The 26243-nt window shown below is 44.4% G+C and overlaps 1 protein-coding gene across 1 annotated transcript in view; it reads left to right on the top strand.

Annotated features, from left to right (window-relative positions):
- Positions 1–25999, top strand: part of LOC143974673 (LHFPL tetraspan subfamily member 3 protein-like) — a 31734-nt gene extending 5735 nt beyond the window's left edge. The window contains exons 2-4 of the mRNA XM_077476292.1: positions 15266–15654; positions 22543–22779; positions 25849–25999. Of these exons, the coding sequence (XP_077332418.1) occupies positions 15276–15654; positions 22543–22779; positions 25849–25871 (639 nt within the window). The 5' untranslated portion in view covers positions 15266–15275 and the 3' untranslated portion in view covers positions 25872–25999. The remainder of the gene's footprint in view (positions 1–15265; positions 15655–22542; positions 22780–25848) is intronic.
- Positions 26000–26243: the final 244 nt, after the last annotated feature.

Genomic DNA, 26243 nt, shown 5'->3' with positions numbered 1-26243 from the left:
AATTTGCTGGTCAAAGACCAGACCACTTTTTGCGATTCGGCACTGCGTTGCTTTAACTGACAATTGCGCGGTCGTGCGACGTGGCTCCCAAACAAAATTGACGTCCTTTTTTTCCCACAAATAGAGCTTTCTTTTGGTGGTATTTGATCACCCCTGCGGTTTTTATTTTTTGTGCTATAAACAAAAATAGAGCGACAATTTTGAAAAAAACACATTATTTTTTACTTTTTGTTATAATAAATATCCCCCAAAAATATATAAAAAAACATTTTTTTCCCTCAATTTAGGCCGATACGTATTCTTCTACATATTTTTGGTAAAAAAAATCGCAATAAGCGATTATTGATTGGTTTGCGCAAAAGTTATAGCGTTTACAAAATAGGGATAGTTTTATAGCATTTTTATTAATAATTTTTTATTATTTTTTTTTTTACTAGTAATGGCGGCGATCTGCGATTTTTATTGTGACTGCGACATTGTCGGGGACCCATCGGACATTTTTGACACACTTTTGGGACCATTGTCATTTATACAGTAATCACTGCTATATAAGTGCAGTGATTCCTGTGTAAATGACACTGGCAGTGAAAGGGTTAACCAGTGGGTGGCAGTGTAGGGGTTAAGTGTTCCTAGGGGTGTGTTACTAACTGTGGGGGGGTTGGGCTTTCATTTAGTGTACACTGATCTCTGCTCCAATCACATGGAGCAGAGATCAGCGTCACTAGTTGCTAGGCAGAATGGGAAAATGTTGTTTATACAGCATTTCCTCCATTCGGCCGCTCCGTGAGACGATCGCGGGGATGCCCGCGGCGATCGAGTCCGCGGGTCCCGCGACTGTACTCACGGGGGTCCCGACCAGCGCGGGAGCGCGCCGCCGGCGGCGCGCTCCCGATGGCATGGCGGCAACGAATATTGGACGTACATGTACGCCAATATGCCTGCCCGTGCCATGCTGTCGACGTACATCGTCGTGCGCTGGTCGGGAAGTGGTTAAATTACTAACCCAAAAAACACATTCTCTGAGCATGCCCAGAAAAATCCAAGTGCTGTTCACACAGAAAAAAGCACAAAAACAAAATTCCTGAGCATGCCCAGAACACCCAAATGCAGCTAGCACAAAATAAGCCACCCCCCATCCAAAATTAAGCACATCATCCAGCATGCTACAAAATTACAGATGGGACAAACACCCCCTGGTCCAGGGGGACAAACAAAGAGCCTAACATGGGCAAAAGTTATACAACAAATACTACTGGGGTCTGGGAATTGACTTGTTCATTTTGTGAATCCCCACTGGCTTATATTCCAGTTATTGGCCTTAAAATGGATATGGGGGCCCAGGTCCCACCCTGGGAGACATATAGCAATATCGCCAATTTGGACAACCTCAAAAACAAAACAAGAAGTGCCTTTAAAAATGCAAAATTGTTGAAAAGCTAGTAACTTGGGGGGGGGGGGGGGGCTTACTTTGCCTGCAAAGTGGTGCATCCGTAGATGCATCCAAAATGCTGCTTCAATGATGTGTGGCTTTAGAGAAAACTTACAAATCTGCATGGCAGCTGCAAGATTTTAACCCAAAACAAAAAATAGCCTGCCCCCCCCCCCCCCCAATACACACAAGGCCATTTGGGTCTGTTAAGGCTTAAAATGAGAACCCCCACGTGAAAAATGCCATCCCAAACTAAAAAAATATTGTGCCCCTCCCAAACACTAACAAACCCCTAGCCAAACACACAGCAAGCCAGCCCATGAAAGGGGGGTGGATGCTTGGGGGCAGGAGGGACACGGGCACCCCAAAAGCCAACCACCCTGTTCCCATGATATTCAGGAGGACAAGGGCCTCTTCCACACAACCCTAGGCTGGGGTTATGGGAGGCTGCAGACAGGAGGCTTTACAGAATGTGGAAAACCCCTCTAAACTAGTGGGTACAAGGGGGTTTGTTGTTGGTATTGGGCTGAGCCCAACATGCCCCAAAGGCAGCCAGCTATGTTGAGTGCATGTGGCCATGTATGGTTCGGGAGGGGGTTGGGCGATTGCTCTTCTTGTCCCTTTCCTAGCTGGCCCTGTTGTATACTCTGAAAAACTATGTGGTTTGGATTGGTGAAGGCAGCTCACAGCCTTTTGAGAATAGGGTGGAATGTGGAGTTCCCCTTTAAAAGAAAAAGTTAGCCCAAGGGGTTAGAGGGGGGAAGACAAGAGTATTGGAGTGTGGAGTTCCCCTTTAAAAGCAAAAGCTAGCCCAAGGAAATCATATGCATTATGAGGGGCAAGGTTAAATGCCCTTTTAGGAGGAGCAAGAGACTTTTTACATCATTTTAACAAGGTGCATGTCACGTGTTGGCAACGTTGCATGCTAACATGACCTGTGTGCAAATCTCCTTAAAAAAAATACATAAAGGTGAACCAGCATAAAAAAATAAATTGTCAAGTTTAGAGTTGTGCCTGGTCAACCCATGCTACTGCATGTACGTTGCTTAACATCCACTAAGATTTTGGCTGCACAGTGAACAAACACATGTGAATGAGCGCAACAGCCGCTTGCGCATGCACACTGCTTACATTGATCTCACACAGTTCTAAACGTACTTGCGGGCACAGCAGGCTTTCTCTGAAAGTTACTTTCTTATTCTATTTTCGGCATATTTGTTACTTGGGCAGTTGTTACTAAACTTCCTCACATCACCCCATAATATTGGCACCTCCATCTTCTGTCAATATTGATTTGGAGATGCCGTGCGCCATGTCCATAGTGGCGCACAGATTTCATTCTCCCGTGTGCCAAAATTGCTATAGTAAATGGGGGATTCACGCTCTGTTACCATTTTGTAAATTTGGAAACGTGCACCATTTTGTAAATATGGAAACGTGTACCACTTCCATCAGCTCATTCCCCACAATTACAACCTTTTGTACCACCGGCCCCACCCTATTAGATTGTAAGCTCTTCTGGGCAGGGCCCTCTTAATCCTCTTGTATTTTATTGCATTATAACTGTATTGTCTCCCTTTTATATTGTAAAGCGCTGCGTAAACTGTTGGTGCTATATAAATCCATGAGCTTGATGACGCATGGCTTTTGTAAATCACCCCCCTGTATCTATGGAATCAAGTAGACAGCTCCTAGGTCAAATACCTGACCGGAAACCGTTGGGTTGATTTACTAAAACTGGAGAGTGCAAAATCTGGTGCAGCTGTGCATGGTAGTCAATCAACTTCTAACTTCAGTTTGTTCAATTAAGCTTTGACAAAAAACCTGGAAGCTGACTGGTTCCTATGCAGAGCTGCACCAGATTTTTGGTCTCTCCAGTTTTAGTAAATCAACCCAAATATGTCTAAGTCCTGTATCAGACCAGAAACAATGGGGGAATTTACTAAAACTGGAGCAGACAGAATCCAGAGCAGCTGTTCATAGTAACCAGTCAGCTTCTAGCTTAGCTTGTCCAGCAGTTTTGAAAATGAAAATTAGAAGCTGATTGGTTGCCATGCACAACTGCTCCAGTTTTAGTAAGTTCCTCTCAGTAAATGTCCTAGGTCCAGACTGAAGATTATACGTCTACTGAATAACGGAGCCAAATCCAAGCTCCTATATCAGACTGGACACCTTATATTTATGGATTGAAGTGGACAAGTCCTAGGTCCTGAAACACAATGAAGACCATATATCAATGGAATGAAGGAGACAAGTCCTAGCTCCTGAATCACACTGGGGACCATACATTCGCTGACATTTTATTAGGTACACCTTGCTAGTACAAGGTTGGACCCCCTTTTGCCTTCAGAACTGCCTTAATTCTTTGTGGCATAGATTCAACAAGGTGTTGGAAACATTCTTCAGAGATTTTGGTTTTTATTGACATGCAGTTTGCTGCAGATTTGTCGGCTGCACATCCATGATACGAATCTTGCATTCCACCACATCGCAAAGGTGCTCTATTGGGTTGAGTTTTGGTGACTGTGGAGGCCATTGGAGTACAGTGACCTCATTGTCATGTTCAAGAAACCAGTTTGAGGTGATTTGAGCTTGTGATAAGGTCCATTATCCTACTGGAAATACCCATCAAAAGATGGCAACTCTGTAGTTATAAAGGGATGGACATGGTCGGCAACAATACTCAGGTAGGCTGTGGCATTTGAATAATGCACAATTGGTACTGACGGGCCCAAAGTGTGCCAAGAAAATATCCCCACCATTACACCAGCCTGAACCATTGATACAAGGCAAGATGAATCCATGCTTTCATGTTTACACCAAATTCTGACCCTACCATCTGAATGTCGCAGCTGAAATCGAGACTCATCAGACCAGACAATTTGTTTTTCCAATCTTCTGTTTCATTTTGGTGAGCCTGGACAAATTGTAGTCTCAGTTCCCTGTTCTTAGCTGACAGGAGTGGCACTCGGGGAGGTCTTCTGCTGCTGTAGCCCATCTTCTTCAAGGTTTGATGTGTTGTGCATTCAGAGATTGTATTCTGCATACCTTGGTTATTTGAGTTACTGTTGCCTTTCTGCCCACTCTCCTCTGACATCAACAAGGCATTTCTGTCCACACAACTGTCACTCACTGGATATTTTCTCTTTTTCTGACCATACTCTGTAAACCCTAGAGATGGTTGTGCATGAAAATCCCAGTAGATTAGCAATTTTTGAATTACTCAGACCAGCCTGTCTGACACCAACAACCATGCATTGTTCAAAGTCACTTAAATCCCCTTTCTTCCCCATTCTAATGCTCGGTTTGAACTTGTGTTACCAAGCAATTGAACAGGTGTACCTAATAAAGTGCCCCCTGAGTGTATATCTGTGGAATGAAGGAGACAAGTCCTAGGTCCTAAATCACACTGGAGACCATATATTTATGGAATGAAGGAGACGAGTCCTAGGTCTTAAATCACACTGGAGACCATATATTTATGGAATGAAGGAGACGAGTCCTAGGTCTTAAATCACACTGGAGACCATATATCTATGGAATGAAGGAGACAAGTCCTAGGTCCTAAATCACACTGGAGACCATATATTTATGGAATGAAGGAGACGAGTCCTAGGTCCTAAATCACACTGGAGACCATATATCTATGGAATAAAGGAGACAAGTCCTAGGTCCTAAATCACACTGGATACCAATGAAGGAGGCAAATCATAGGTCCTATATCAGACTGGGGACCATATATCTATAAAGTGACAAAGACAAATCTTTGTTTCTGTATCAAACTAGAGACCATATATTCACAAATTTAAGGAGACAACTACTGGATTCTGTATCAAAAAATATAATTATGGAATGAAGGAAACAAATCCTAGTCCCAGTCTCAGGCTAGAGGTCATATATTTGTGATAAAAAGACAATCCTGGGTCTTGTGTCACATATAAGTTCACATAGAAGGGGGTGGGATCTTTAACCACTTGTGGACCGCCGTATTGCCAATGTACGTCAACACAATGGCACGGGCAGGCACAATCACGTAAATGTACGTGAATGCCTTCTAGCGGGTGGGGGGTCCGATCGGACCCCCTCCCGCTAGATACGGCGGTCCCTTTCGGTGCCGGAGCGATCGGCGATGAGGGGATGGCCGTTGGTTTCCGCCCATCCCCTCTCGATCGCTCCTGGCCAGTGACGAACTTCCTCCCCTGTGAAAATGTAAACACAGGAGGAGGAAGTGATGTCACACTCCTCGTGGCGGTCTTTTTGAACCGGACAGCGAGGAGTGAAGACCTTCAAGTAAGTGCACCAACAGTCCACTGACACATAGGTACACACAGGCACACATTTCACCCCAGTCACCCCCCGATCACCCCCCCGATCGGCCCCCCGCCCCCCCCCAGTCACAGTGTCACTAATGCAGTGTTCATTTATTTATTGATCACTACATTTAGTGTCAGTTGTGACTGTAAAAAGTGTCAGGGCAGCTAGTGTTAGGCCCCTTTAGGTCCAGGGTAGCCCCCTACCCCCCCTAATAAAGGTTTAACCCCTTGATTGCCCTCCCAGTTAACCCTTTCACCCTCTTTTACCAGTGTCACTAAGCGATCGTTTTTCTGATCACTGCAATAGTGTCACTGGTCCCGCTAGGAAGCTAGTTTTTTTTTTAGGTTCAACGCCAGGTTTTTATACCGTTAGGTACCCCGATATATAACATAATAAAGGTTTTAACCCTTTGATTGCCCCTAGAGTTAACCCTTTCACCAGCGATCGCTGCATAAGTGTCACTGGTGACGCTGGTTAGCCAGTTAGTTATTTAGGTTCCCCGTCAGCTTTTTATAAAGCTTCAGGTACCCCCATATAAATACCCAATAAAGGTTTTAACCCCTGATCACCCGGCGGGTGATATAAATTTGGTTTTAGGGTCAGAAAGGGTCTGCGTCGCCCCAGGCAGTGCTAGGTTAGTGCCAGCACCGCTAACACACACGCGCAAAGCATACACCTCCCTTAGTGGTATAGTATCCGAACAGATCAATATCTGATCTGATCAGATCTATACTAGCGTGCCCAGCAATTTAGGGTTCTAAAAAAACGCATTGTTAGCGGGATCAGCCCAGATACCTGCTAGCACCTGCGTTTTGCCCCTCTGCCCAGCCCAGCCCACCCAAGTGCAGTATCGATCGATCACTGTCACTTACAAAACACAACACACATAACTGCAGCGTTCGCAGAGTCAGGCCTGATCCCTGCGATCGCTAACAGTTTTTTTTGGTAGCGTTTTATACAGTCGCTGACAGGCTAGGTGCTTTTTTACCTGTGAGTCTCACTACTGTACCCCTAAATTTAGAGCCCAAAATGGCAAAGCGAAGGTACACTAGTGAAGAGGCCTACACGTTTCTGAGCATGACAGATAGTGAAGAGGAAGACACTGATCTGTCAGATTCAGGCTCAGAATACGAACCTGTAGAGGACAGCGCCTCCATGTCAGATAGCTCTGACGACGAAGAAGAGGTCCCTGCTATTGTCAGGCGTACCCGACCCCGATTTTCTGATGTTGTTGAGGTGCAGGAACCGCAAGTCCCTCGTATGGAGTATAGAGCCAGTACTAGCGCCGCTCATCCTTTTGGTGAACTGGCAAGCACCAGCGGCCTAGTACACCCTGGACGTACATCTAGCACTGCAGTAACACGTGGTGACGTGGCGAGTCCCATAAGTGCAGTTCAAGCTGGCGAGGTGGCAAGCACAAGTAGTGTCCCGCTGCCACCAAGAAGAAGACAAAGACAGGCCCGTCGTACCCATAGTGCCCTTCCTGCAGAATTCGCCAATCCTGATTGGGTGCCCACCACTTCTGCAGAACCCGTACTTCCCCCATTCACTGCCCAACCCGGTATTCAGGTGGATACAGATGATTTTACGCCACTCGATTTTTATTCTCTGTATCTCACGGAAGATCTCTATAGATCTATTGTGGACCAAACCAATTTATATGCTGGTCAACGCATCGCCGCTAATCCCCAGTTGCCGTCTCTTGCCAGAGATTGGAAACCAGTTACGGTTTCCGAATTTAAGACGTTTTTGGGCCTTTCCCTCAACATGGGCACACACACATTTATGCGGATGCGGGCTTATTGGTCCACGCATCCGGCTGACCACATGCCCGTGTTCTCTAACTCCATGTCCAGGAAACGATACGAGCAGATCTTGCGGTTCTTGCACTTCAGTGACAATGAACTTTGTCGTCCACGTGGAGACCCTGAATACGATCGGCTCTACAAAATTCGGCCCCTCATAAACCACTTCAACCAACGTTTTGCAGACTTGTTTACTCCCCAAAAAGTTGTCTGCGTTGATGAGTCCCTGGTTAAGTTTACTGGTCGCTTGTCATTCAAACAGTACATTCCCAACAAGCGTACCAGATACGGGGTCAAGCTCTATAAGTGCTGTAACAGGGCCACAGGCTATGCATGGAGCTTTATGGTTTATGAGGGTAAAGATAGTTACGTAGAGCCGGAGAACTGCCCTGATTACATAGGAAGCGCTGGCAAGATAGTGTGGAAATTGGTGTCACCCTTATTCGGAAAGGGGTACCACTTGTACGTGGACAACTATTACACCAGCGTGCCACTGTTTAGTCATTTATTTGATAATCAGATTGGAGCATGTGGCACCGTGCGACCTAATCGCCGGGGCTTTCCCCAGCGGCTTGTAGATTCCCGTCTTAGGCTGGGGGAGAGAGCCTGCTATCGGTGTAATAATTTGCTCGCTATGAAGTGGAGGGATAATAAGAATGTTTTCGTTCTTACCTCCCTTCATGCAGACACGACGGTCCAAATTTCTACGGCGACTGGTATTGTGGAGAAACCCCTCTGTGTCCACGAATATAACAAAAATATGGGAGGGGTGGACCTCAATGACCAGATGTTGGCGCCGTATCTAACTTCCCGTAAGACCAGACGCTGGTACAAAAAAGTGTCTGCTTACTTATTTCAATTGGCTTTGCTGAATGCTTTTGTGCTATACAAAACTTCAGGCGGAACATTAACCTTTCTTTTCTTCCAAAGAGAGGTTGTCACAGAGCTTCTGTTTCCAGACGGTTCTGTACCTCACCATTCCCAACCAAATGCAGTAAGCCGGCTGCATGAGAGGCATTATTCTTATGTCCTCCCGAGTACCCCTACCCAACGAGCCCCCCAAAAAAGATGTCGTGTCTGTAGCAAGCGCGGATATAGGCGTGACACCCGTTCTTATTGTCCACGCTGTCCTGGCAATCCTGGTCTTTGTCAGGGTGAGTGTTTTGAACGCTACCACACACTAGTGAAGTATTAGCGTAGGGTACAGCATTTCACAGGCTAGGCACACTTACACAGGGTCTCCCAAGATGCCATCGCATTTTGAGAGACCCGAACCGTTACAGTTACAGTTTACAGTTCAAAAAAAAGTGTATAAAAAAAAAAAAAAAAAGTAAAATAAAAAAACCAAAAAAAATATAAAATATAAAAACCAAAAATAGTTGTCGTTTTAGTGTTCTCTCTCTCTTCTCTCAAATTTTTTATACTTTACTGTTTACTGTGTTATTGTTAACCATTTTTCATGTTTTCAGGTACGCCATTCAGCTGCAGCGTGGATTTATTTATCTTGACAGCAACAGCGTTTGCTCCCACGATACATAAAGCCGCGACTCCAGTGCTGTAGGAGGTGATTTCACCACCACAGTTAAAAAAGAGCATATATGCCGAAGCATGGGGGCATAAGGGGTGGAGGAGCGATTTTGCTCCTAATGCCGCGTACATACGGTCAAAATTCCGACGGAGGGCTTGCCCGTGGAAAAGTTTGAACGTATGTACGCAGCATAACTTTTTGCGGGAGGATGCCCCCATGCTTCGGCATATATATATTTTAGGCACAGGTTGTGTTAAAAAATGTTTTATTTTTTACTGTTTTTTTTGGCAATTGCTTTGCAGGTATGGTATGGTAAGGTTTTACTGGGATGTTACTTTGTTTTAACGTTAACCATAATTTGCTTAGCAGGTACGCCATTCAGCTGCAGCGCGGATTTATTTCTTGACAGCAACAGCGTTTGCTCCCACGATACATAAAGCCGTGACTCCAGTGCTGTAGGCGGTGATTTCACCACCACAGTTAAAAAAGAGCATATATGCCGAAGCATGGGGGCATAAGGGGTGGAGGAGTGATTTTGCTCCTAATGCCGCGTACATACGGTCAAAATTCCGACGGAGGGCTTGCCCGTGGAAAAGTTTGAACGTATGTACGCAGCATAACTTTTTTGCGGGAGGATGCCCCCATGCTTCGGCATATATATATTTTAGGCACAGGTTGTGTTAAAAAATGTTTTATTTTTTACAGTTTTTTTTTGGCAATTGCTTTGCAGGTATGGTATGGTAAGGTTTTACTGGGATGTTACTTTGTTTTAACGTTAACCATAATTTGCTTAGCAGGTACGCCATTCAGCTGCAGCGCGGATTTATTTATCTTGACAGCAACAGCGTTTGCTCCCACGATAAATAAAGCCGTGACTCCAGTGCTGTAGGCGGTGATTTCACCACCACAGTTAAAAAAGAGCATATATGCCGAAGCATGGGGGCATAAGGGGTGGAGGAGTGATTTTGCTCCTAATGCCGCGTACATACGGTCAAAATTCCGACAGGGGGCTTGCCCATGGAAAAGTTTGAATGTATGTACGCGGCATAACTTTTTTGCGGGAGGATGCCCCCATGCTTCGGCATATATAAATGGTGCATGCATGTCCATCATTAGAAGTGGGTGGATGAAGGGAGGTATCTAATGGTGAGCATACCCACCGATCAATCTCTTTTTTTTCGTTCAGACAACATGACTCTCAGTAAATAGCTTGGGGTGTCTACTTTCCAAAATGGGGTAATTTGGGGGGGTTTTGTGCTATTTTGGCATTTTATGGCCTTTGCACCCTTAGAAATCCTGAAGGTGGTGATTGGTTTTCGGGGTGCCGTACGCGACTAGACTCCCAAAAAGTCCCACACATGTGGTATCCCCATACTCGGGAGAAGTAGCTGAATATATTTTGGGGTGCAATTCCACATATAACCATGGCATGTGTGAGCAATATATCATTTAGTGACAACTTTTTGTACATTTTTTTTTTTTTTTTTTTTTAGTCATTATTCAATCCCTTAGGACAAAAAAAATAAATATTCAATGGGCTCAACATACCCATCAGCAGTTTCCTTGGGGTGTCTACTTTCCAAAATGGGGTCATTTGGGGGGGTTTTGTGCCATCTTGGTATTTTATGGCCGTCAAAACTGTGATAGGTAGTGATAGGTAGTGAGGAGTAAAATAAAAAAATTATGCCCTTAGAAATCCTGAAGGCGGTGCTTGGATTTTGGGGTCCCGTACGCGGCTAGGCTCCCAAAAAGTCCCACACATGTGGTATCCCTGTACTCAGGAGAAGCAGCAGAATGTATTTTGGGGTGTCATTTCACATATGCCCATAGCATGTGTGAGCAATATATCATTTAGTGACAACTTTGTGCAAAAAAAAAAAAGTTTGTAATATTCCCGCAACTTGTGGCAAAATATAAAATATTCCATGGACTCAACATGCCTCTCAGTAAATAGCTTGGGGTGTCTACTTTCCAAAATGGGGTCATTTTGGGGGGTTTTGTGCTATTTTGGCTTTTTATGGCCTTCGAAACTGTGATAGGTAGTGAGGGGTGAAATCAAAAATTTGCACCCTTAGAAATCCTGAAGGTGGTGATTGGTTTTCGGGATGCCGTGAGCGACTATACTCCCAAAAAGTCCCACACATGTGGTATCCCCGTACTCGGGAGAAGTAGCGGAATATATTTTGGGGTGCAATTCCACATATAACCATGGCATGTGTGAGCAATATATCATTTAGTGACAACTTTTTGTACATTTTTTTTTTTTTTTTGTCATTATTCAATCCCTTAGGACAAAAAAATAAATATTCAATGGGCTCAACATACCCATCAGCAGTTTCCTTGGGGTGTCTACTTTCCAAAATGGGGTCATTTGGGGGGGTTTTGTGCCATCTTGGCATTTTATGGCCGTCAAAACTGTGATAGGTAGTGATAGGTAGTGAGGAGTAAAATAAAAAAATTATGCCCTTAGAAATCCTGAAGGCGGTGCTTGGATTTCGGGGTCCCGTACGCGGCTAGGCTCCCAAAAAGTCCCACACATGTGGTATCCCTGTACTCAGGAGAAGCAGCAGAATGTATTTTGGGGTGTCATTTCACATATGCCCATAGCATGTGTGAGCAATATATCATTTAGTGACAACTTTGTGCAAAAAAAAAAAAGTTTGTAATATTCCCGCAACTTGTGGCAAAATATAAAATATTCCATGGACTCAACATGCCTCTCAGTAAATAGCTTGGGGTGTCTACTTTCCAAAATTGGGTCATTTTGGGGGGTTTTGTGCTATTTTGGCTTTTTATGGCCTTCGAAACTGTGATAGGTAGTGAGGGGTGAAATCAAAAATTTGCACCCTTAGAAATCCTGAAGGTGGTGATTGGTTTTCGGGATGCCGTGCGCGACTATACTCCCAAAAAGTCCCACACATGTGGTATCCCCGTACTCGGGAGAAGTAGCGGAATATATTTTGGGGTGCAATTCCACATATAACCATGGCATGTGTGAGCAATATATCATTTAGTGACAACTTTTTGTACATTTTTTTTTTTTTTTTTTTTTTGTCATTATTCAATCCCTTAGGACAAAAAAAATAAACATTCAATGGGCTCAACATACCCATCAGCAGTTTCCTTGGGGTGTCTACTTTCCAAAATGGGGTCATTTGGGGGGGGTTTGTACTGCCCTGCCATTTTAGCACCTCAAGAAATGAGATAGGCAGTCATAAATTAAAAGCTGTGTAAATTCCAGAAAATGTACTCTAGTTTGTAGACGCTATAACTTTTGCGCAAACCAAAAAATATACGCTTATTGACATTTTTTTTACTAAAGACATGTGGCTGAATAAATTTTGCCCTCAATGTATGACTAAAATTTAGTTTATTCGATTTTTCTTATAACAAAAAGAAGAAAATATCATTTTTTTTCAAAATTTTCGCTCTTTTTCCATTTATATCGCAAAAAATAAAAATCGCAGAGGCAATCAAATACCATCAAAAGAAAGCTCTATTTGTGGGAAGAAAAGGACGCAAATTTCGTTTGGGTGCAATATTGCATGACCGCGCAATTACCAGTTAAAGCAGCGCAGTGCGAAATTGCAAAAACACCTCTGGTCCTTAAGGTATTTATTGGTCCGGAGCTGAAGTGGTTAATGATATCTATTCAGAGCAGTGGTGAGACCAATTCTATATCAGTTATCTATGTACAAAGGATACATGGATATATGAGTTCAAAGGAGTTAGAACAATTTTACATCAAATATGTGGACCAACTGAGAGAGGAGGGATTCTTGGATTTGTACAAAGAGAAAAGATATCTGAAGAGAAAGATAGGTTCAGTGTTTTCATTCAATGATCATCTTAAAGGCTCAGTCAACCTAAGGCTACTTTCACACTGGGGTGTTGTGGGCGGGCGCTGCCCCATTGTTTTCTATGGTAAATACCCCGCTACCTACAGCACTCCAAAGATGCGCCTTGCAGGACTTTTTGACCGTCCTTCAAGCACACTGCTCCAGTGTGAAAGCCTGAGGGTTTTCACACTGGAGACACAGCAGCGGCTGTTTCAGGGCACTTTGCAGGCGCTATTTTTAGCGCTGTAGCGCCTGCAATGTGCCCCAGTGTGAAAGGGGCCTAAAAAAGAATATTCTAGTCATAGAAAGAGCCTGGTGAGATGAGTCAACCACTGGCTTTTTAAATGACGTAAATGTTCCAACAGAAAGATCTCTCTGCCATAATTTAATTTACAATGTTGATAAAGTTGAATAAAGACACAGGTTCACCCAGTTTAGTGTGTGTATAAGTCACTAATATTGCTCATATTCCTGTACAGTGTGTTTGCTGAGGAACACATATAAAAGCCGACACTGTTCTTGTCCACTTAGTTATGGGTGTCCCCATTAAGCTTTATGTGTTCCAGTTCTTCATGTTACTTTCTCCATAATATAAATACAAAGAAATAATAGGAATATTGGAAACCCATCATAATAGAAAGTGTGCAGACCCAACAACTCAGCACAGTGATGTCACCAATTGTGTTCCTTAGAGATAGAAGTCACTGTTAGACCCCATACACACTATTAGATCTGCAGATTTTTGTCTTCAGATTTACCAAAACCATATAATATGAGGTCAAACCTTAAGAGTTTCAATTTGTATGCAATCAGGCAGGCCCTTGCATTACATCAGTGATGGCGAACCTTGGCACCCCTGATGTTTTGGAACTATATTTCCTATGATGCTCATGCACTCTGCAGTGTAGTTGAGCATCATGGGAAATGTAGTTCCAAAACATCGGGAGTGCCAAGGTTCGCCATCACTGCACTACATGGTTTGGGTAAATCTGAAGTGTGTTGTGTGAAGTGTATGGGGCCTTAGGCTTTGTAACTGCAAACAACTGAAATTTTATTCCTTAACCACTTCAATACCGGGCACTTAAACACCTTCCTGCCCAGACCAATTTTGAGCTTTCAGCGCTGTCGCACTTTGAATGACAATTGCGCTGTCATGCTACACTGTACGCAAATGAAATTTTTATCATTTTTTTTCCCACAAATAGAGCTTTCTTTTGGTGGTATTCGATCACCTCTACAGTTTTTATTTTTTGCTAAACAAATAAAAAATACCGAAAATTTTGAAAAAAAAAATGTTTTTTTTTGTTTCAGTTTCAAAACTTTGCAAATAAGTAAGTTTTCTCCTTCACTGATGGGCACTGATGGAGTTACACTGATGGGCAATGATAAGGCGGCACTGATGGGCACCGATGAGGTGGCACCAATGAAGTGGCACTGATGAGGTGGCATTGATGGACACCGATATGTGGCACTGATGGGTGGCACTGATGGGCGACACGGATGGGCACTGATAGGTGCCACAAATTGGCATGGATGGGCATGGATAAGTGGCACAGGTGGGCATGGGTTAGGTGGCACAGGTGGGCATGGGTAGGCGGCACAGGTGGGCATGGGTAGGCACTGATAGGCGGCACAGATGGGAACTGATAGGCGGCATTGTATTATAATATATTGTACTAATGGATGCCAATCAGTGCCAATCAATAATGCATGCCAATCAGTGATGCCCATTGTGGGCACTGATTGGCATCCATTATGGGCACTGATTGGCATCCATTGTGGCACTGACTAGAATCCCTGGTGGTCTAGGGTGGCATACCTTGTCCTTGGCATCCTTGGTGGTCTGGTGGCGTCCCTAATGGTCCAGTGTGGGCATCCTCGGGGGGGCTGTGCTGATAATCGATCAGCACAGACCCCCCCTGTCAGAGGAACAGCCGATCGGCTCTCCTCTACTCGCGTCTGACAGACGCAAGTGAGGAAAAGCCGATCACCGGCTTTTCCTATTTACACTGTGATCAGCCGTGATTGGACACGGCTGATCACGTGGTAAAGAGTCTCCGTCGGAGACTCTTTACCGAGATCGTAGTTGCCGGGTGTCAGATTGACACCCCGCAACAACGATCGCCGCGATGCGCGCCCCCGGGGGCGCGCCCCCGGGGGCGCGCAGTGGCTCATAATCCTGATCACGTCATATGACATCCGGTCAGGATTATGCAACCACTTTGCCGCCGTCTATTTGCTATAGGGCGGGCGGCAAGTGGTTAATGGACTAAAGTTTTAAGCAGTGGTTGGTTAGTCATTTAGCTGAGACTACCTCAATTTAATGTTGTATTTGTTTTTTGTCATCCAGGTGATTCCCCATGGAACCTCATGGACATGTGGAACTGTACGACACAGACTTTGTCCAGAATGGCAGGGCGGTCACTGTCCTTTGGGCTTCCTGTACACTCTTCCTAGGCATCTTGGAGATTGTGGTGCTCCTGCAGCCTGCCTGGGTTTTAGGAGGGGAGGGTAGTGGGCAGTTTGGACTTTACCAGGTGTGCGAGGAATCAGACTGGGGCACCGAATGCAGGGGACCCCCAGCTGCTCTGGAGGCTCTCCCTCCTTTCCAGACTGCAGCCGGGTTCATGGTTGGAGCTCTCCTGCTGGTTCTGTTCAGCCTGGCTTGCATTGGACTGCTGTGGTTCTGTAACTCAGGGACAGTTTTTAAGCTGTGTGCCTGGCTTCAAATCAGTGCAGGTAAGGCATTGCATGGGACAGTGTCAACATATCTGTGTTTTTACTCATACTGGGGCTTTCATTGCTTACCACCTTCTGAAAATGCCAGTTGCATGGCTGTTATGGTGAGCCACAGTTTTTATTCTTTTCTGAATGCCTGACTTGGATCATGTATGCAGATCAGGAAAGTCTGAGTAAAATCAGAAGTCCTTATCTGCACAATTGTTCTGGGTTAATAACTCAATGGATTGAAGTCAGATAACATGACAGCCAGCCAGCCAACTAGAATTTTTTGGGAAAGGGGGATTAAAGCCATTGCAATATTTGCAGAAATTTATATTTTTTGTGACTTTCAAGCCTTACTAATGAATGTAGCAGAGACAAAATTTTAGTCAGGTCATTTCTGAGATCCCATTACAGTCATCACTTTCTGTCCTTGTGATGCCTGTAAAGAAACTGGGTGAGCTGTTGTAATCTGGATAAGAAGGAACACATAGCACTAAAAATACAAATTTCAACACTTCTCCGCTCTACTAAAGGTGTGTTTTTGCTTATATCCTCATTGAAAAGATTTCCATCACTTTTAGTCCCAGGATTAAAATACAATGCCTTCAATTGCTTTTTTTTTTCTCCAAAAGAATGTTGCCATCTTTGTTCAGGCGTTATGTGTAGCCACCATCTACTTCCTAGACTGAGATGCTGGCTCAAAGATGACACACATGTAAACCCCAATGTCTGTGCAGTGTTTGGCTGTGTTCACAAATGTCAGCCCATTGCTGCAGCCTCATAATCTGCTACAAATTTACAATGTGCCCCAGTGATCACTGGGGGAGAGATGATTAAATTAATGCTTCCTCGTGCCTGCAGCAGACTAATGACATCTCAGCCTGGGCTTAGTCACTTGACAGGATCTCAAGGACTGTTTGTTAATAATAAAAAGTAGAGCTCTTAAAGCGCTTGTTAACCGAAAAAAGCATTTTATACAGCACAGTGCTTGTGCTGTGTGAAATACCTGGCTGATCCTGCCAGTTTCTACCCTCCCCTATGTAGACTGACCCCGGTTCATCATGGCTGCTGAGCCCTGACGCCGTTGTCAGTTTATGTGCCTTCGTCATCCACAGCTCTCCTCTCTGCTCTTCGGTTTCCTCCTCCTCCCCCCTCCACTCCCTGCCTGCCTGCCCCTGTGTCAGTACCCGCTCCCTCTGCACCTGCTGCTCTCATAACTGTTAAAATGTTATATAAGCCCCTTTGTGTCCTAATAACAAGTGCTCCTGTCTGTGTGCTTTATTAAAACAATGCCTCCTTTACCAGATTGCACAGCAGTTCCCTGCGATCAAGTGACCAGCCGGCTCTCTCTCACCTCTCCTCCTCATATCCTGGCTCATGTCAGCGGGGGAATCTTGGCCCCGCCCACTACATCTGTCAGCCGGGCAGAGGAGAGAGCCGGCCAGTGACCTGATTGCAAGGAACCAATGTGTAATATGGTAAAGGAGGCATTTTTTTAACCACTTGCTTACTGGGCACTTAAACCCCCCTCAGTCCCAGACCAATTTTCAGCTTTCAGCGCTGATGCACTTTGAGTGACAATTACGCGGTCATACAACACTGTACCCAAATGAAATTTTTATCATTTTTTTCCCACAAATAGAGCTTTCTTTTGGTGGTATTTAGTTACAGCTCGGAGTTTTATTTTTTGCTAAACAAACAAAAAAAGATGCAAAAAAAAAAAAAAAAAAATCACGTTTTAATAGTTTGTTATAAAATTTTGCAAACGGGTCATTTTTCTCCTTCATTGAAGTGCGCTGATTAGGCGGCACTGATAGGCTGCATTGGTGGGCACTGATGGGCTGCATTGGTGGGCACTGATGGGCTGCATTGGTGGGCACTGATAGGCTGCACTGGTGGGCACTGATAGGCATAGTTAAGGCGGCACTAATAGGCACAGATAAGGCGGCACCGATGGGCACAGATAAGGCGGCACTGATGGGCAAAGATGGGCACAGATAAGATGGCACGGATGGGTGGCACGGATAAGTGGCACGGATGGGTGGCACGGATGGGCACTGATAGGTACCACAGATAGATGGGACTGATGGGCACTGATAGGTGGCACTGATAGGTGGCTCTGATAGGTGGCACTGCTGGGCACTGATGGGCGGCACTGCTGGGCACTGATGGGCGGCACTGCTGGGCACTGATGGGCGGCACTGGGGTGCAGCACCTGAGGCAGATTTTGGGTGGCACTGTGGGTGGCACTGCTGGGTGGCACTGTGGGTGGCACTGTGGGCACTGCTGGGTGGCACTGTGGGCACTGCTGGGTGGCACTGTGGGCACTATGGGCACTGCTGGGTGGCACTGACAGGGGGGCACTTACTTTATTTCAGGATGGCACTGCGGGTGGCAGGTGGGCACTGGCAGGGGGCAGGTGTCCTTTTAAATTGCTGGCCGTGATCGGGACTGATGTCCCGAACACGGCCGCCGGCGATCGGCTTTTTTTTTTTCTCCTCGCGCTGTCAGCGCGAGGAGGAATACTAGCCGATTACCGGCTCCGTTTTATCACATGATCAGCTGTCATTGGCTGACAGCTGATCACGTGATAAGGGGTCGGGATCGACCCCTTACACGGATCGGTGATCAGGCGAGTCTCACGGACTCGCCGATCACAGAGCGCGCCGCGCGCGCCCCTCAGAAAATGTGGGTCCGCGCTATTGCCGTCATTTTGCAATAGCGCGGATCCCAAGTGGTTAAATAAAACACACAGACAGGAGCACTTATTATTAGGACACAGTGGGGCTTATATAAAGTTATATAAATGGGTTAACAACCACTTTAAGAAATGATTCCCTTCTTCTCTTGGCAGTAGGCAAGGTGCCATCCTCTCTAGAAAGGGAGTAGATGGTAGGTTTTTGCAGTGTGCATAGAGGTCAGAACAGAACGCTGTGCTAATATAAGAAATGGTTTGTGCATGGGACATCACACCCACAATGTAAGTAAAGGTTTTCTGAGAGTCAATCAAATTAGCAATCTTCAAAAAAAAAAAAAACTGACTGACCGTGTCTACCGTGGACGCTGTTGAGTATTGGGAGTACCTGAGTATTTTGTGTGTATTGTGAGTACCTGTGTATTGTGAGTACCTGTGTTAAGTGAGTACCTGTGTATTGTGAGTACCTGTGTATTGTGAGTGTTGGGATTACCTATGTATTGTGAGTACCTGTGTATGGTGAGTACCTGAGTGTGTGAGTAGGTATGTTGCTCGTACCTGAGTGTTGTGTGTATTGTTCATACCTGAGTATTGTAAGTACCTGTGTATTGTGATGCATGTGGGCAGTGAGTACACGTGGGCTGCGAGTGCACGTGGGCTGCAAGTGCACGTGGACTGTGAGGGCACGTGGGCTGCGAGTGCACGTGGACTGTGAGCGCACGTGTGCTGCGAGTGCACGTGGGCTGCGGGTACCTGTGTATTTTATTGTTGAGTACCTGTGTATTGTTGAGTATTAGTGTCAGGAAGCTAGTTGTTAGTTAATTTGGACAGGGTATAATCCCCAATCCTCATTAAATTAGTAGGTACGATGCCTGGCGGGTGTGGAGATGCGACTCGGTATACATCAAACGGCATGTATTCGTTCCTTGGTCATCCGATTGAGGGAAAATACTGCTGTGCAAAATTTAAGCAAAAATTGTTTCCCTGAAAGCCCAGGTTCTGAATCTAGGGAATCATCTATCAGCACAAAGAATAATGTACAAGTGAATGCGAAGATGATATCACTAAGGGAGCTAGGGAGAAGATGAAATCCTTATGGGTAGACTAGAGCTCCAAAGGGATGAAACTGTATAATTCCCCCATTGTGTGCCACCTAGGTGTGAATTCCCATTTTTAATTGAGTTGCTGTCTGTCTGCTAATCCTCCAGGAGATGTGATTAGTATTGTGTCCACTTTACCTCCTTACCGAACATTGTGGGATGTTTTTTACCTGTTCGTTAGATGTACTGAAGATATTACTGTTTAACCACTTACTGACCGCTGCACGTGGATTTCGTTGACAGAATGGCACAGGCAGTCAAAGGGACGTACCTGTACGTTCCTTTAAATTTACCTGTACATTCTTTTAAATTTGTCGCCTAGTACACACACACACACCAGCCCCGCAAATTTGATGTTTGCTGATGGTCCGTAATTGTGGCGAGTAGAGGCAGAACGAGGAGATGCCTATATAAACAAGGCATTTCCCTGTTTCCCTAGCAACATGACAAGGTTTTTCTGTTCCCTGTCACTGGGAGCAGTAATCTCTGTCATGTTGTAATGAGCCCACCCCCCTACATTTAGAACACATCCAGGGAACTCACTTAAAGTGGGGTACCCCTAAAAAAAAATTTTTAAAGTCAGGAGCTACAAATACTGCAGCTGCTGACTTTTAATAATTGGACACCTACCTGTCCCAGGGTCCAGCGATGCGGGGGAACGAAGCCCCCCCTCGTTCCCCGCTCCGCTCGCGGTGCCGTCATTCGTACTGTGGGCACCTGGCTGTGGCTTCACAGCCGGGCACCCACTACGCATGCGCGAGCAGCGCAGGGCACCGTGATACGCCGTGCAGTCACCTGGGACACGTGACAAGTCCCAGGTGACTGTGCGGCGCGAGGGGAAGTGATGTCACCAGCCCGGGCAAGGAAGAAGGCAGACTACGAGGGACCCCCTAGCAACAGATATTTAGAGGTGAGTAAAAAAAATTTTTTGCCAATTATTTATTTTAATTTTTTTAAAGAATTTTAAAAAAAAATTATTTTTTGGTGGCAACACCACTTTACCCCTTGATTGCCCCCTAGTGTTTAACCCCTTCCCTGCCAGTGTCATTTATACAGTAAGCAGTGGCTATTTGTAGCTCTAATCGCTGTATAATTGTCAGTGGTCTCAAAATAGTGTCAAAAGTGTTCGATCTGTTTGCCATAATGTCGCAGTCCCAATAAAAATCACAGGTTGTCGCCATTACTAGTTAAAAAAATATATATATAATAAAAATACCATAAATCTATCCTCTATTCTGTAGACGCTATAACTTTTGCACAAACCAATCAATATACACTTATTGCGTAACTGCCTAAACTGTGAAAGAAAGAGTGACAATTTTGAAAAAAAATTATAATTTTTTACTTTTTGCTATAATAAATATCCCCCAAAAATATATATAAAAAAAATGTTTTCCTCAGTTTAGGCCGATACGTATTTTTCTACATATTTTTGGTAAAAATAATCGCAATAAGAGATTATTGATTGGTTTGCGCAAAAGTTATAGCTTTTCCAAAATAGGGGATAGTTTTATTTTAATAATTTTAATATTTTAATAATTTTAATTTTTTTACATTTTTTTTATTTTTTTTTTAAATGGCAGAGATCAGTGATTTCTATTGTGACTGCAACATTATGGCAGACAGATTGGACATTTTTGGGACCATTGTCATTTATACAGGAATCAGTGCTATACAAATGCACTGATTCCTGTGTAAATGACACTGGCAGTAAAGGGGTTAACCAGGAGGTGACAGTGTAGGGGTTAAGTGTGTCCTAGGGGCGTGTTTCTAACTGTGAGGGGCGTGGCTGTGTTGTACACATCACTGATCTCTGCTCCAATCACATTGAGCAGAGATCAATGTCACTTGTTGCTAGGCAGAACGTTTACAATAGCATCTCCCCAATCTTCCGCAGGTATCCCCGCGATCGCCGATCGCCTCATGGAGCCTCTTAAAGGGCAACGTACAGGTACTTTATTGTGCCTGTATGTGCCCTTCTGTCGATAAATATCGGTGTGAGGCAGTCGGGAAGCGGTTAACCCAATCAAAAGTTTTGCTGGGAATGAAGTAAGGGAAATCCAAAATGTTGAGTTGCCACCAGAAGAGGAATAGAAAGGAAATCTTTCAATGGGGACACTTGTTCAGAAGAGAACTGTCTAAAGCCTCGTACACAAGATCGGATTTTCGGCAGGGAATTGTGTGATGACAGACTGTTTGCCTAAAATCCAACCGTTAGTACAATTGTTGTCCAACTTTCCGCCAACAAATGCTGGATGGCAGGCTAGTAAATTTTCCACAGACAACGGTCTGTTGTCAGATTTTCGGATTGTGTGTATACAAGTCCGTCACACAAAAGTCCAAAGTACAAACACGCTTTGTTGAATCAATGTTCACCAAACACTACATTAGCAGAAGGTGCCCAAAGCGTGGTGCTCAAGAGCTGAAAAGTCACGTAGTACATCACTATGTTCGTGTTTGTTGCCCGACAATTGTGTACTGATTGTATGCAAGACAAGTTCCTGGCACACACCCTTCAGACAAAAGTCTGACGCTTTGTTGGCCAACAATCTGATCGTGTGTACGAGGCTTTAGAGGGTGTTATCCTCACATTGGAAAGATATCATCTCACTTCCTGTTGAGTCTACAGGACAGGATGAGGAGGAGATTCTCCTTAATGACACAGGTGGCAAAATGAAAAACTGATAGCTATTTTAACCCTCCCCTACTGTATCCAAAATTAAAATACTAGCATTTTCAAGAGAGGTACAGTAAGCAATGACAGCACCTACTCCAATTATCAGAACTACCATGTCATTATTCTTCACTGCTGAAAAAACAACAACACCAAAAAATACTAGTTTTAAAACCTGAGGTCAATCTGACTGGGGTGAGAACAATACAAAACTGTTATTGGCAATTATTATTAGCTATTTATTAGCTAATTATTAGCTGTTAACTTTTAGCTAGTTATTAGCAATCATCTACTGTCTTAGCTGCTCTGCACTGATTGTTTTCTATGGGTTGCTTCTTTTAACACATCATCACTGCCTCGCTCTGTTGCATTAAAAAAAACATATTCTTGCCACTGACCTTTGGTAACTTTTTTATATATGTATTTATTTTAAGCCTCATGCCAAGCTTTGGGTTGCATCCTCTTCCCTGATGGATGGGATTCTGCTGCCGTCCGTCCATTGTGTGGCTACCGCTCAGACAGATATGAGCTGGGGACGTGCTCTGTGCACTGGGCATATATACTGGCCATACTGGGAATATTTGACTGTCTTATTCTATCTGTACTGGGGTTCACCCTCGGGAAACGCCATGACGCCCTGAATCCCAATGAGGTCAAATACCCCACTAAAGGTGAGTAGTCCTTTCTGTATATTCTCAAGACACATTTTTCTGCCTGATTGTTAATGAAATTGCATTATTATTGGTATTAATAGATTATACAAGAAAAGCATATTGCATATATCCAACTTGTCCACTAGCCAGTCAGACTCTTTAGTCTAGGACCATTTTGCCTTGGCAATGATTGCAGCAGTTTTGCTGCTCATTTGAGCAGTTAGTACTTTATCTGACTCAGTTCAGTTAGGGAGTGCAGGTCCAGTCTGTGAATATAGAAATCAGAACTTAAAGCCCAACTCCAGCCAAAATATTTTCTTTCGATGTTGGGCGCCACAGTGGTGTAGTGGGTAGCACTCTCGCCTAGCAGTAAAAAGGGCCGCTGGTTTGAATCCCAACCACGACACTACCTGCCTGGAGTTTGCATGTTCTCCCTGCGCCTGCGTGTGTTTCCTCCGGGTACTCCGGTTTCCTCCCACACTCCAAAAATATGCAGGTAGGTTAATTGGCTTCTGTCCAAAATTGGCCCTAGTACATGAATAGGGACCTTGGATTGGGGGTTCCTTGAGGGTAGGAACCAATGTGAGTGTGCAATGTACAGGAATATGGACAGATGTAGACACTCACTCTGGTTGAATTGGATGGACTGGTGTCTTTATTCAACCTTACTGACTATGTAAAAGAGTGGAAGGGCTGTTTCTGCCTCTCTCTCCTTTGGAGGAATTTCATCTCGCTTACTGCCTATATAACGGGGTATCAGACACAACAGAAATAAAATAATACCTCCTCACTTCCTGTCTTTTTAAGAGGCGTCAGACAGAACAGGAAGTAAGTCAAAATCCTTCTAATAGGGACATAGGCAGCACTAAAAACACATTTTGTAATAAAGTGAGGAACATTTAGGTTTGCCTTTTGCCTAAATATATTTGTCTATTTGTCTAAATATATTTGTACAAAAATGCATCCCACTTTCCCATCTCAGAAATTAGGAGGCATGATATTGCATTTACACATTTTGCTGCCATTGTTGGTTCTCCATGCAAACTAAAAAATTCCTGGCATCCTCTGGGTTTTGTAATTTAGCACGATCAGCTGCTGATTTCATAAGTACATTGAAGGTTGTCTGCTCTCCTTACTAACAAAGCAATACTGTGATTCATTGTTGTGTCCTTGTAATTAATTTACATCCAGCTGGAACTGTGAGTCTCCTCTCTGACCTTATTGGTCTGTTGCATTAACATGGTGGTAGGTGGTCATTTGCAAGAGCTGACTCTGTGTTCTGGTTGGGTCCAGAGACCAGAGAAGTAAAAGCAAAGTATGGTGTGAAAATTGAACGCAGGTAAATACAGTAGGTAAGATAAATAGGAACTGTTTTTTTGCACATACTCTTCTAATCCACCCACCTCTGCTGTGCTATATGCCTTTGGAAAATATAAAGGGCAACAGCACTGTCTGAACTCTGCAATTTTGCAGGCTCCATGCCTCTGCCACACCCCCTGGCAGCGGTTTGAACTTTATTATTAATGGCATACCCACACTGGTGAGGCACACACTCCTGTAAAGCCCCGTACACACGCTCAGAAAATCGTACAAAAAAATACCGCTTTCGACTTTAGGCAAGACACAATTGTCATTGTCTTTGTATGCCTCACCTGGTTGCTGCCACACATGCTTGACACCATCTGAACCAAATAATTGAATCTTGGTCTCATTCAGACCACAGGACATGATTCCAGTAATCCCTGTCCTTAGTCTGCTTGTCTTCAGCAAACTGCGGGCTTTCTTGTGCATCATCTTAAGAAGAGGCTTCCTTCTGGGACAAGAGTCATGCAGACCAATTTGATGCAGTGTGCAGGGTATGGTCTGAGCACTGACAGGCTGACCCCCCACCCCTTCAACCTCTGCAGCAATGCAGGCAGCACTCATATGTCTATTTCCCAAAGACAACCTCTGGATATGACACTGAGCACGTGCACTCAACTTCTTTGATCGACCATGGCGAGGCCTGTTCTGAGTGGAACCTGTCCTGTTAAAACGCTGTATGGTCTTGGCCACCTTGCTGCAGCTCAGTTTCAGGGTCTTGGCGATCTTCTTATAGCCTAGGCCATCTTTATGTAGAGCAACAATTCTTTTTTTCAGATCCTCAGAGAGTTCTTTGCCATAAGGTGCCATGTTGAACTTCCAGTGACCAGTATGAAAGAGTGAGAGCAATAACACCAAATTTAACATATCTGCTCCCCATTCACACCTGAGACCTTGTAACACAAGACACCGGGGAGGGGAAATGGCTAATTGGGCCCAATTTGGATATTTTCACTAAGGGGTGTACTCACTTTTGTTGCCAGCAGCTTAGACATTAATGGCTTTGTGTTGAGTTATTTTGACTCTATGTCAAATGAGATCATGTGATCTGGTTTGCCTAGACTTTTTGTCACCAGATCTTTGTATCCAGAGCAAGAGGGAGGCACCTACAGTATATACACAGAAGGGATTTACCAAAACCAGTGCACTCAGAATCTGGTGCAGCTGTGCATAGAACCCAATCAGCTTCTAACTTCAGCTAGTTCAATTAAAGTGGAAGTAAAGTTGTTTTTAAATCAAATGGCTGACAGGCAGGGTATGGCAGAAGAGACCTTATTGGTCTTTTCTGCCTTAAATGCATCATTCTGCCTGTCAGTTACCATTTTTAACATTTACGGGCCCTATCTGTGCCGTGACAATGTGACTCCCATGCACATGCACAGGAGTGAGGTCATCGGAAGGCACTGGACCCGGAAGGAAGATTGGGGTGAAGATGGAAGTGCCGGGGTCCGGCGGAGCGATCCCACTACAGCGCTGGAGGACACCATATGACAGGTAAGTCTGCCATTATGTACTAATATGCTGTGCATACTAGCACATTATGGCATAACCTACCCAGGGGGGCCGTTTACCAGTGCCCTTGTGTTGTAGCTTTACAATACCAAACTTGTCAACAAAATGTGGAGAGAAGTTGAGTTACATTTTAACCTATGGTTACATTACTGGTCTGTTCAGAATATGTCAAATCAGGTTTAATGATGTTTATGTTTAATTAATGTTTTACAGGTCTCACATTGGAAACCCTGTGACTGCCAGTGACAGCAAGAAGCATTGTTTTCCACTGTGATGGTGTTTTTTTGTTAAATGGCAAACTTATTGTTATATGTATTGCATTTATTTGTTGTGCAATAAAAATAAATGAAAAGTGTGAATTATATTTCAAGGATAAGTGAGGTTTTTTCACCCTGGACCTACAATATGGCATTATTGTCTTCTGCTATCTGCAGGTAATGCACAGTCTTGGGGCGCATTGCTACTGTGCTGTGTAGAGATGTGTGCTCATATGTCCCTACGAGTTCCATGTTGGACGCTTTTGGTGATGTGGGTCACTGAACCATCAGGGACTCCTTTGTCATACTGGTAAACAACCATTTTCACAGGCTCCATTTTGCCACAGCCCC

The sequence above is a fragment of the Lithobates pipiens genome, unplaced genomic scaffold, assembly GCF_037356315.1.
Source record: "Lithobates pipiens isolate NorthernLeopardFrog02 unplaced genomic scaffold, aLitPip1_a1.2 Scaffold_1, whole genome shotgun sequence".
NCBI lineage: Eukaryota > Metazoa > Chordata > Amphibia > Anura > Ranidae > Lithobates > Lithobates pipiens.
Note: the sequence above shows the minus strand (reverse complement) of the source record. Positions and strands in the feature narration are given on the sequence as shown.